This window comes from Orycteropus afer, unplaced genomic scaffold (assembly GCF_000298275.1).
Source record: "Orycteropus afer afer isolate SDZICR_OR568_19922 unplaced genomic scaffold, OryAfe1.0 scaffold00185, whole genome shotgun sequence".
In the NCBI taxonomy this organism is placed as follows: domain Eukaryota; kingdom Metazoa; phylum Chordata; class Mammalia; order Tubulidentata; family Orycteropodidae; genus Orycteropus; species Orycteropus afer.
Window position 1 is genome coordinate 4,060,645 of NW_006921772.1, and position 12,207 is coordinate 4,072,851.

A 12,207-nucleotide genomic window follows, 5' to 3' on the forward strand; every position below is an offset into this window, starting at 1 on the left:
AAGAAGAACATTTAGGAGTTGAATTACCTCATGAAGACAGAGATAGTGTAAATAAATAAATAAGTACAAAAAGCACAACAATCTCACCCGGTTTGAGATTTTAAAAAAATATTTAATGTAGTTCTCTTTCAACTCACCCATTAGGTCTGTGAAGGGTGTGTGTGTGTGTGTGTGTGTGTGTAAGAGAGACAGAGAGAGAGAAACTGAGCGGCAGATGAATGGGGAGCTAGAAAGATAAGGTGGGATAAGAGGCTGTGAGATGTCAGGGTGTCAACTGTCCTGGGAACCTTTGAAGAACACTTCATGATGAATTGCATTATCTCTGGCCTTAGACAATACCGGGAGAGAAAGATGGGAAGACAAAGCAAACCTTTGGTAAACCAGGCGCAGCTTTGTGCTCCAGTCTGCATTAGATCTTAGTTTGCGCGATGCGCGGGAGGGGAAATGGACAAAAGGAGCAGCACGAGGAAGGAGTGGGATGAGGAGGGGGAGGCACTTCTACCTGCATACACCTCAACTGGGGGGTAGGGATGCAAATCAGGTCTCCCAGAGTGGCCAATCAGAAGTCAGGTGAGGAAATTTGGGTCCCCACCTCCCCAACCCGGAATGTGAGCACGTGTGCGGTGTTCTGGGACCTTTGTCCCGCAACGTCACGCCTGCCAGGCACCTCTTGGATCCTTTTTCTTGGATCTGCTTGATTCTTTTCTCCTCCACATCCCACCTCGAGAGTCACGACTCCCCTTGCACCTCCAACACACACACCAATTCCCTCCCGCGTTACTGACGGTAAGAGCGTCCAGCACTGCGATACCGACGAGTGTGCGGAGTCTTGCACCTTCAGTTGCTGAGACAGCAGCAGCAGCCTCCTCCCGCTCCGCGCGGGTGCAGGCTGCGAGCTTCGGCTCGGTCACCAACGCGCTCCTGCCCCCGCCGGGCAGCCCTGCTCCTGTCCCGAGGCAACACTGCCAGCCCTGCGCCTCCCAGCTCTCGGCTGACTGTAGGTCGGCTCTGTGGGGCTCTGGCTCTCGCCCGCTCGGCCTCCGAAACTCCTGCAACGTCCAGAACACAGAAAATAGACTCATCACCTAATTCGCCAGGGAACTCCCGAGCACAGCGGGGCCCCAAGGCTGCCTCCTCCCGCTCTTGCCGACACCCCACCCCCGTCAGTGCTCCAGCGGCCTCGGGCCGGCACCGCGAGGGAGTCCAACCACCCCCCCACCCCCCCCGCGCCAGACAAAGGGCCTGGGCAAACTCGCCGCCCGGCCTGCTTGCGCTCCGGGGAGGCGGCGGCGCCCACGGTCTACCGCGTAGGAGGCGCGCGCTGGGCTAGAAGCCGCCGGGGCCGCGGGAGCGCGGCTTGAGGAAGAGACGCGAGATGCGCCTGACCCACATCTGCTGTTGCTGCCTCTTTTACCAACTGGGCTTCTTGTCGAATGGGATCGTTTCAGGTATGTTCTTCCGTGATGATCAGGCTTGTTTCCCAATTTCCCCAGCGGAGTTGGAGAACGCACTGGAAGGCAGGGCTCGTGCCGCCTGTGCGCTGGGAGCGGGGCTCAGTGGGTAGCAATAAAAATGTGCGTGATGGTGTGCAAGAGGGCTAGTGAGCGAAGCGCACTTTTCCTGGCTTCATTTTAACCATGTGTGAAATGATTCGATGTCTCCTAATGAAAGTAGTAATATTTGCAAAGGTACGTTTACAACACCTGGAGGAATACTGGGAGTAGGTAAAGTGATAGCGATGTTTGCTCTGGGATATGCTTAAGGAAATCACTTGTGTTGGAATCTTTGCCCTGGTTTTGCTTTCAGTAAACTTTGATGTACCTCCTCCCCTTCCATGTAATCTGACTTTTATTCTGAAAATGCTGGGGTCTATAATCTGATCGCAAGCCCTCAGGGGTTGCAGGAGTTTCAGAGGCTGGACCGGTGGTCCTCATTGCATTTACGCACACGCCCTGTATCTTTGCAGAGTGTAAACTCGGGAATGCTTGTGCTACTGTAACTGCGGCACTTCAAGCCTGGCACTTTTCTGTCTGCCCCGCCCGCAGGGCTGCAGTTCGCCCCCGACCGTGAGGAGTGGGAAGTCGTGTTTCCTGCACTCTGGCGCCGGGAGCCGGTGGACGCGGGCGGCGGCAGTGGGGGCAGCGCGGACCCCGGCTGGGTGCGAGGCGTTGGAGGCGGCGGGAGCACTGGGGCTCAGGCGGCCGGCAGCTCTCGCGAGGTGCGCTCCGTGGCCCCAGCGCAGCCTGAGGAACCCGTGGAGGGTCAGCCCCGGCCCCGGCCCCGGCCACCGCCGCCACCGGAAGGCGAGGAGGACGAGGAATTCGAGTCGCAGGAGCTGCCTCATGGATCCAGCGGGGCTGCCTCCCTGTCCCCGGGCGCCCTGGCCTCGTGGCAGCCGCCGCCGCCCCCACAACCGCCCCCGTCCCCGCCCCCGGCCCAGGCTGCTGAGCCAGACGGCGATGAGGTCCTGCTGCGGATCCCGGCCTTCTCCCGGGACTTGTACCTGATGCTCCGGAGAGACGGCCGCTTCTTGGCGCCGCGCTTCGCGGTGGAACAGTGGCCGAGTCCGGGCCCCAGCCCCACCGAGGAAGCAGCAGCCCCGCGTCCTCCTGCGCCGCCGGACTCCTCCTGCTTCTACACTGGAGCTGTGCTGCAGCACCCTGGCTCGCTGGCCTCTTTCAGCACCTGTGGAGGTGGCCTGGTAAGCGTCTTCCTTCCCTAGTTCTCAACTTCTCTCTGTACTCTTCGAATTCTCTGCGTAGACCAGGCTGATTTGCATGCACCTCCTCCCATTTCCACGTGCTCAGGCGGAACTTTGTTCTCATCTGCACCAGCTAGATGTCTAGAGTATTCGCCTGGGATGGAACAGGTCCAGAGCAGTCAGTGAACGGGAAGGCTAATAGTATAGATAAATGGCTCTTTCCCTCCAGATGGTTTTATGCTTCTTTTGAATACTGTTCGAAACTCTGCCTTTTTGTGACTTCTTCCCACTGGTCCCACTTTCTGCTCTAAAAGCGCACCACGTTGTGTTATTTGCTAGATTGGAAGACAGTCTGCTCATTGCTGAATCTCATCCCTGTTTGCCCTCCACCCACATTGTTCCTCATCTATTATCTTTCAGGTTTTTCATGTCTTACTTGAAAGTTGTCAGAGCAGTTCTCCAGGGAATTATGCTCTGACAGCTGTCTGGAATTTAAACACATCCACAACCATCCTGGACACCTGTTCACTAAACTGCAGTGAGAGACAGGAATAAGGAAGGAGTAAGCTGAAAGACTGGGGCTTTTGATTAATGGATGAGGATAGAATCCAATCAGTATTGAAAGATTTTTGGTTCTGTGATCTGACACATCTTTTCTAAGGTTTACATTTTATTTGGCATTAGTTTCTTCTTTCCACTGGATGGGGGAAAGTAGCAAGAGTGGGTTTGTAACATTGAACTAACTTGCAACAAATTCTTCATTACAATCACCTTCACTTGTTTTACCAGCATCTTTTAAATCATTGAAAAAGCTTGGAGCCTTTTCTTGTATTAACCAAACAAAACTCATTGCCAGTTCTGATTCACAGAGACCCTACAGGGCAGAGTAGAACTGCCCCATAGGGTTTCCAAGACTGTATAACTTCATGGAAGCAGACTAGCACATCTTTCTCCCACGGAGCAGATGCTGAGTTTGAACCACCAGCCTTTTGGTTAACAAACAAGCGCTTTAACTACTGTACTACCAGGACTCTTTCTCTTGCACTCAAGTAAGGCTAAATAAAAATCAGATGCACCTGCTCCAACTTACCTATTCCAAAAAAGAAAAGTAAAACCCAGACTCACTGTCATAGAGTCAATTCTGACTCATAGAGTGACCGCCTTTGGATTCCAAGGCTGTAAATCTTTACAGAAGTCGACTGCTTTATCTTTCTTCCACGGAGAGGGTGCTGTGTTCTAATCACTGACCTTTTGAAACAACCAAATGCCTTAACCACTACACCATCAGAGCCCTTTAACTTTCCCACATATCAAATTAAAGACTTAGGAAGGTCTCACTTGTAACCCAGGACTTTTGGTTTAAGGCAAAATCCACAAAATATTGAAAACAAAACAAAATGTGTTATTGACTTCATTTTGCTGTTTGTTGTAAACCATTGATGAAATCTGAAGAACTTGTCTGAGAACAACTTGCTCATTTGAAGAAATATCCAATAGCAGTAGGTATGGGAAAGTATCAGCACACAAAAACCATCCAAAGCCATGGAATGAAAAACGATGCTTAAAAAATCCAAACAAAATGAAACTGGAAATTTTTACCTGTGCTGTCCTAGATCTCATAGTAAAAAGATGTAAATTGCTACACAGGGCTATATTTTACTAGAATCTCATAATAATGAATATTTGGATATGGACACTTTTATCCATGAATAAAAAAAATGGCATAAAATTACATGAAAAGCATTTACTAATGTTTTCTGTGGAACTGATATTTAAACACTTTATTGGGGAAAACATTTTGTGGGGATTTCATTGTCCCCTGGCTTTTGGCTGGGGATTAAATAATTACGTATAGAGTATTCCTGGTGTGGTAGGAGCAATAGGGTATAAAGCATTTCACTGTGTTGAAATATGGCTTTTGGTCAGATTTTCCAAATGAGCTATGCCTTCTCTCCATATTTAAAGCAGCAAAGTCAGAATTATGAGTAGGTTTTTCATAGTCTGAATTGGAGTACCTCCTTGTTTATCACGTTGGACTTTTACTCACTTTTCCTATTAGCCACATATGTATAAGTTCTGAACTGGGAAGTCTTTGTTATTGGGGGAAACTGACGTTGCCAGCAATACAGTATAGCAGTCAGACTTTGAGTAAAAAGTTAGGCAAATAGCCAAGAAGGGTGAGTTGTTACTCCAGTCTCCACCATGCCAGTCCTTTTCCCTTATGAGCTAGTGAGTTAGGAAAGAGAGAGCGTAATTTGTTATCTGAGCTCTGACATTGGTTTGTTTCCTGGTGATGGATGAGTTATCTCTTGAGCTTCAGTTGTAATATAAAGAATGAGAACATTTGATTATTTAATTAAAAATGGGTGCTATAATTAAGATTCTGTTGTGGTTGTTATGTGCCTTCGAGTCAGACCTGACTCATAGCAACCCCTCCTTGGGTTTCCAAAGCAGTATCACTAAGATGTAGATTGCCCAACCTTCCTTCCAAGGAGTAACTGATGGGTTTGAACCACCAGCCTTCTGATTAGCAGTCAAGTGCCTTAGACACTACGCTACCAGAGCTCCCAATTAAGATTCTATTGAATGTTAAATGTATTCTAGGTACTGTGCCAGGGGTTGAGAACGTTTCCTACCTTTCATAAGGTCACATATTAGGAGAAGAACATATTGTACAAGTAGATACTTGGATGGTATAAACACTTTGTGCTTGTCTACTAACTTAAAAATTGGCAGTTAAAACTTACCCAGGAGCACCATGGAACAAAGGCCTAGCAATCTGCTCCTGTAAAGTTTACAGCCACATGAGGGTAGCATAAGTCAGAGTTGACTTGACAGCAATTTTTTTTTTTTTTTTAAATGACCCTAGTAGCCATAAAACAATAATATATCAGCACAATGAATCAAGCATTAATTAGTTGCTGTTAAGTTGATCCAACTCATGGTGACCCCATGTGTGTCAGGGTAGAATGTGCTCCACAGGGTTTTCAATGGCTGACTTTTCAGAAGTAGATGACAAGGCCTTTCTTCTGAGGTGCTTCTGGGTGGACTCAAACCTCCAACCTTTCAGTTAGCAGCCAAGAACTTTAACCATTAGCACCACCTACCCACCCAACCCACTGCCTCAAATTCTGAGTCATATTGACCCTATGGGACAGAGTAGAATTGCCCCATAGAGTTTCCAAGGCTGTCAATATTTTGGAAGCAGACTGCCTACCTAAAAAACTCTAAAAAAACATTATTATGCCTGAGGTAAAATCCCTCTGGGCTTCCCAAAGCAGAAGGAATTTAAGTGGATTTTGGAGGGTAATGGAGTTCTGGTGGCACAGTGCCTAAGGCATTTGACTGCTAACCAGAAGATTGGCAGTTCAAACCCACCAGCCGCTGCATGGAAGAAAGATGGGGAAATCTATTTCTGTAAAGATTTACCTTCTCAAAAACCCAAAGGGGATTGCTGTGATTCAGAATTGACTCAATAGGAGTGAGATTAGTTTGGTTTTTGAAGGATAGGGAGACTATCTCCAGGCAGAAAAAGGGCTGAAAGGTGTTTTAGGTAGAGGGAAGAGACTGAGTGGAGGTACAGTAGTGCTTAGCCTGTGAAAGGAATGAAAAAAGCAAAACTTTCCTGTTACTAGGACAGAAGGTACCATAGGGGAAACTGATCTTAAAATGTCAGTTGGGATCAGACCTCAAAAACTTTGTCTGCTAGAGTATAAACTTTCTCTGTTGAACTGTAGATCCTCATCAACTACATACCTGCTCCTCTATATTTCCAGAATTCTGTAACTTGTGATTCTAATGTGAGAACTCATGATGTCTTTATATGACAGTTAATTATTTAGAAATGCAATTGCTTTTAATTTGCAGCCATTTTTTCTTCTCAGTTGGTAAAGGCTTTCTGATTTGTCAGTTGCATGCAAAAGAGTAGCCCTTCAGAGTCTCTTCCCTTCCTCTCTTTTCAGTATTTGCTTTTGTCTAGTGGTGCCTGAACTATTTTAAACCTTTTGTACTTACATGTTTGAAAGGATCCAAAAGTCTTGATCAAGGGCAGCAGATCAGCAACTATCCAGCATTGTTGGGTGATGGGAATTGACAAGATTGGCCAATTCCTTCTCCAGAAATTAATCTAAGTTGTGCTGTGAAGGGGAAAGTTCTGGAATGGGAAATTGGGATACAGGGTCAAGTGCTGCCTCTTCAACATACTTAGTCTTTCTGAATCTTACTTTCCCTATTTTTAAAATGCACAAATTATATTTACATATCTAGAAATCCATCTATGGAGCATGCTTGTTATTTCTGTGTCTTCCTTGTTAGTATCTAAAATTAGTAAATTTACAGAAGCCATATATTAGATCTCATAGGCTCATAAATGTCTTTATACTGATCAATTAAACATATACTGAATAACTCCTGTGAGGGAGAGGCATTGTGTAGATAAAGAGAATATAAAAAGATGAATAAGTCTTGGTATGTATCAAGGAACTCCCAACCTAGTTGGCATCCACAGTTGTAAACAGGGAAATAAAATAGGTTGAAATATGTAGAGATATAAGCTTGCCTCAAGTGCTTGGTACTGTCTTGTTGATCTCTTCTCATTTTCAACACATCATAAGGTATCTAGATCATGGTAGGCTATCCATAATAGTTAAATTCAACACGTGACATACTTTATTATGTTTGAAATGGCTGTCTTAAAAAAATACACAAAAGCAACAAATTCCATGAAGCAGTGCTACTATTATGTTTGCTCAAAATTAACTCAGTGATTACTTTTTAAAGCACAGATAGGTCCTGGGCCATGGTAAAGTAGATCAGTGCATACCTTGACTAGAGTTCTCTTTAGATGGAAAATTGAAATGGCTAGCAGTAATACTTTATTTGTCTAGGAGATATGGAGTGACTACTGAAACTTTATCAAATTAGGGTTTTATGAAGCCAGTTGTCATCAGGTCAACCCTGGATACCCCATGTGTGTCGGAGTAGAATTATACTCATGGGATTTTCATTGTATGTTTTTCAGAAGTTGATTGCCAGGCTTTTCTTCCATAGTGCTTCTGAGTGGACCCGAACTTCTAACCTTTAAGGTAGCAGCCATGCTCATTAACTGTTTGCTCCACCCAGATATTGTATGAACAAGCGTTTTATACAGTAGTAATTTTGATTAGCTTTTGATACAGGATCTACTGCCATGTGTAAATTCATTGTGTGCAATTTACCCCGTTTTTGAATCAAATTCTTGCCTTCCCATACTGGAGAACCAGGTTTGATTCCAGGCCAGCGCATCTCATGTGAAGCCAGCACTAGTCTGTCAGTGGAGGATTGTGTTGCTATGATGCTGAACAGGTTTCAGCAGAGCTTCCAGAATAAGATGGACTAGAAAGAAAGACCTGACAATCTACTTCCAAAAATGAGCCAGTGAAAACCTTGTGGATCACAACAGTCTCAGCTGCCATCCATCACAGGATGGCACAGGACCAGACAGCATTTTGTTCTCTTGTGTGTGGGATCACAATGATTTGGGGCTGACTTGACAGTAGCTAACAACAGTGTTCTATGCTGTGGAAAGTTTTGACCAATTCAATAATATTTTTGAGCACCTAATTTGAGCAAGGCACTGTATTAGTGCCAGTGTGGAAGCAGGAGGTAAGTTGTCTTCATAGTGATAGGGGAATGGTAATGCATAACAAGGAGAACTGGGTAGAAGTAGAACCAACATCAAAATGAGATAAACAACAACAAAAAAAGATTGCAGACTGACCTGACATCTTCTTTCTTCTTTCAAACTAAACTTTAGGAATGATAGAAATAATATTCAGTATTATGAGAGAATTCCAGCAGTACAACAGAGACATTTGATTATCCCCTGAAGAGCTGAAAACAGTTTGGACTGGATTCATGGAAAACACTTAGATAGAAAACTGCTGTGAATGGTGGTAACTATTCCAAAGATACTGCTCAGGGAACGGGAAGATAGAAGCAGAAGGGGACCCTAAGATAACAGTATCATTGACTGGGAGTAAAAACCTCCCACTTTCTGACATCCACTTACACCAAGCAGCAGAAACCAATTGTATGTTCTTAGCCAAGAGCAGTGCGAGTAGAAATAGCACTATCCCTGGCATGTTAGTGATATCCAGGAACAAGAAAGAGTCCCTTCAGTCATCTTAAAAACTTGTGAGCAGCCATCTAAGGTGCATCTGTTGGTCTCTCCCTGTCTGGAGCAAGGAAGAGTGAAGAAAATCAGAGATGAAAAGAAACAATTAGTCCAAAAGACTAAATGTCCCACATGAACCTCAGCCCCCATACCCTGAGACCAGAAGAACTAGATGGTACCCGGTTATTACTGCTGACCACTATGAAAGGGATCACAATGGATGATCCCGGATAGAGTGAGATAAACATGTGGAACAAAACTCAAAATTATGAAAAAAAGACCAGCCTTACTGGTCTGAGAAAGACTGGTGGGACCCCTGAGATTATCACACTTAGATACCTTTCAAGCTGGGAACTGAACTCACTCCCATGGCTCAACTTTCAGCCAAATAATAGGCCTATAAGGTGAACAATAACACCAAGAAGGTGTGCATTCATTAGAACAATCAACCATACTAAGTCAAAAGGTCAGCCTGTACCCAGGGATAAAGCTCAGAAGGCAGGCATGGATAGAAAAGAAGGCCTAATGGAAATGGTAAAAACTGGGAAGAAGTGGGAAGAGTGCTGGTACATTATGGGGATTGCAATGAATGTTACTAAACAAAGTGTGTACGGATTGCTGAGTGGAAAACCAATGTGCTCTATAGACTTTCACTCAAATCACAATTAAAATAAATTAAAAGGCCTCCCTCCCAAAAGATAAGTACTGGCTCCCTTTACCCAGGAGAAAGTCCTACCAAATAACTGGAGGATAGGTGGGTAAACTGAACTAGTTCACAACAAAGAGGTGAATACGGAAACAAACAAATGAAAAAAAAAAAAACTTATACCAAAGAATATCATACTTATAAAAAGATGTACCACATGAGTTTCATCAAATTCTTATAAATTCATGAAGAAAAAAAATAAATGAAGTAATTAGAAGAATCCTTTAACATAACTACAATGTCTGGAAGATTAAGAGCATGGGAAAAGAAAAAAAAAAAAAAAAGAAAAAATAAGCTGCTATCTAGAAAAAAAATGATTAGATGCAATGAATTGATAAACACATTTGTGGCCTGGAGAGGTAATTGCAAAAGCTATCGCAGAACATAGTGCAAAGGCAAATAGATGCAGAGTATGACAGAAATCTAGCGAGCCATGGCTCATGGGTGCAGGTGGTCTAAAATTCTGCAATAGGAGTTCCAAAAATAGAGAACAGAGAGAAGTAAGGAACAGAAATCATCAGAGAAACACAACAGAAACACTTTAACCAATGAGATTTGTAATGGAGGCTACTTGGTTAATGAAATAATTCAATTAAAGGATAGAACATTAAAAATGCATCAAAACTCACCATAAATATTTTATTCAAATTTAAATCTCAAACATAACTATTCATCAGCCAGGATGTGGATATGAAGACAAAAGCTTTTCTTTGAGTGCAAGTCAGAAAACTAGAGTTGCACATTATCTTTCTTGACTAAGCCTTATTCAGCATGCATCAAAACCAATTTCCACTATAGGTTTCTTTCTGTATTTGGAATACAAATTAAAAACAAACATTAAGGAACTTATGTGCAGAATCCAAGATTTTTAGAATCTTCACATCATTTACAGTTGTATCATCTTAAATAAAAATACAGCAATTAGAAACTTAACTTTCTCAAGTTTTTCCTAAGTTTTCATAGAACTGCAAATGTCTTTTATACTCATATTTCACTGGTTTTAATATTTAGTGTCTGATTATATTATGAAATTACAAATGTTATACCTACATGTGTTCAAACAGCTATAACTGATGCTTTGTAAACATGTAGGTCAACTGTTATGAATAATTGCATGCATCAAGACTAGGAAGTGTTTACTAGCTGTTGCATTGACATTCTGCATACCTCAACGATCATATTTTCCAGATAGTGTGAAGAATTTTTTTTTTTTTTTTTTTAAATTCAGTGATTCACGTTGAAATGGTTGATATATTCCAATGTTGGTTAGGTAGAGGTTAAGAGAGTTTTTTTCAAGGCTTTAACTGCTTCTTCCCAAATAAGTCATGGCTAACTAAATGAAACAGAGACAGACCCAAATTTGTAAAATATAGGTAAACTGAATTGGGAAAACTAGGGGTCGATGCCCAGCTGGAAACTTAATATCCATCTCTCTTAGAAAACAAGGGCAGCATGCATGTTAACTCAGAGTAGTTTTAATTTACATTTTTTCATGTCTGTAACTAGTAAAGTCAAGCATCATTACATATTTTAAAATGTTATTCTTGTTTCATTTCTGGTAAACTTTCTGTTGGTAACCTTTCCCTATTTCTCTATTCGGTTTTTAGTCTTTTTCATTCTGTTTTCCGGAGCCCTGGTGGCATAGTGCCTAAGGCATTTGACTGCTAACCAGAAGACTGGCGGTTCAAACCCACCAGCCGCTCCTCGGAAGGAAGTTTGCGCAATCTACTTCCGTAGAGATACCGCCTCGGAAATCCAAGGAAGAGGTCGCTATGAGTCAAATCCACTCAACAGCAGTGACTTTTGCTATTAAAAAGATGCACTGTGATTATAAAATAATACTTGCTAACTATAGAAAGTTTAGAAAACATATAAGTAATCACACCATAGAAAGATGAAGAATTAATTTTTAGTGTGTATACAGAAAAGGAAATAAACATTCAAAACTTCCTGAAATTTACTGGTAAGGAAAAGGAAATTTTTTCAGACATCAATTTTGCTTCCTAAGACTGGCACAAATTATGCAGATTGGTAATACCCAGTGCACATGCCTGAGGAAACATGCACTAATTGTAAGGGAGTAGACTGGTAGAACTTTGTGTGCTTGCCACTGGTCTATATCTATTAAAATTATAATTGTATTTTCAATGTGCTTTACCCTTTCATGAAATCCTCATTTTAGAGGATTAGTCATATGTGGAAAAGATTTATGTAGAAGACTGTTAATTGTTTTTCTAGAGCAAAACACTCTAAATATTCATTATTAGTGGATTAGCTAATGAGCCCTGGTGGCATAATGGTTAGACAGATAGCCTAAATGGTTCAGACCCACTCACTGGTTCCACAGGAGAAAAGATCTGGCGATCTGCTCCCATAAAGATTGCTGTTGTATGCCATAAGTTGATTTCAATTCATAGTGGTAGAACTGCCCCATAGGGTTTCCAAGGCTGTGATCTTTATGCTAAGCAGATGGCCACATCTTACTCCAATGGAGGGGCTGTGAGTTCAACCGACTGATCATTTGGACAGAAGCTCTGCTCTTTTTTTTTTTTTTTAATTGTGATTTGGGTGAAGATTTACAGAGAAAATTCACCTTCCATACAGCAGCTCACATATACTTTGTCTCATGTCATTGACCACAGTTTA

The 12,207-nt window shown here is 42.9% G+C and overlaps 1 protein-coding gene across 1 annotated transcript in view; it reads left to right on the forward strand.

The window, feature by feature from the left end:
• The first annotated feature begins 1,363 nt into the window (after nucleotides 1-1,363).
• The window catches only part of ADAMTS19 (ADAM metallopeptidase with thrombospondin type 1 motif 19), a 511,689-nt gene continuing 500,845 nt past the window's right edge, over nucleotides 1,364-12,207 (forward strand). The window contains exons 1-2 of the mRNA XM_007947461.2: nucleotides 1,364-1,448; nucleotides 2,046-2,701. Coding sequence (XP_007945652.1) covers nucleotides 1,376-1,448; nucleotides 2,046-2,701 — 729 coding nt within the window. The 5' untranslated portion in view covers nucleotides 1,364-1,375. The remainder of the gene's footprint in view (nucleotides 1,449-2,045; nucleotides 2,702-12,207) is intronic.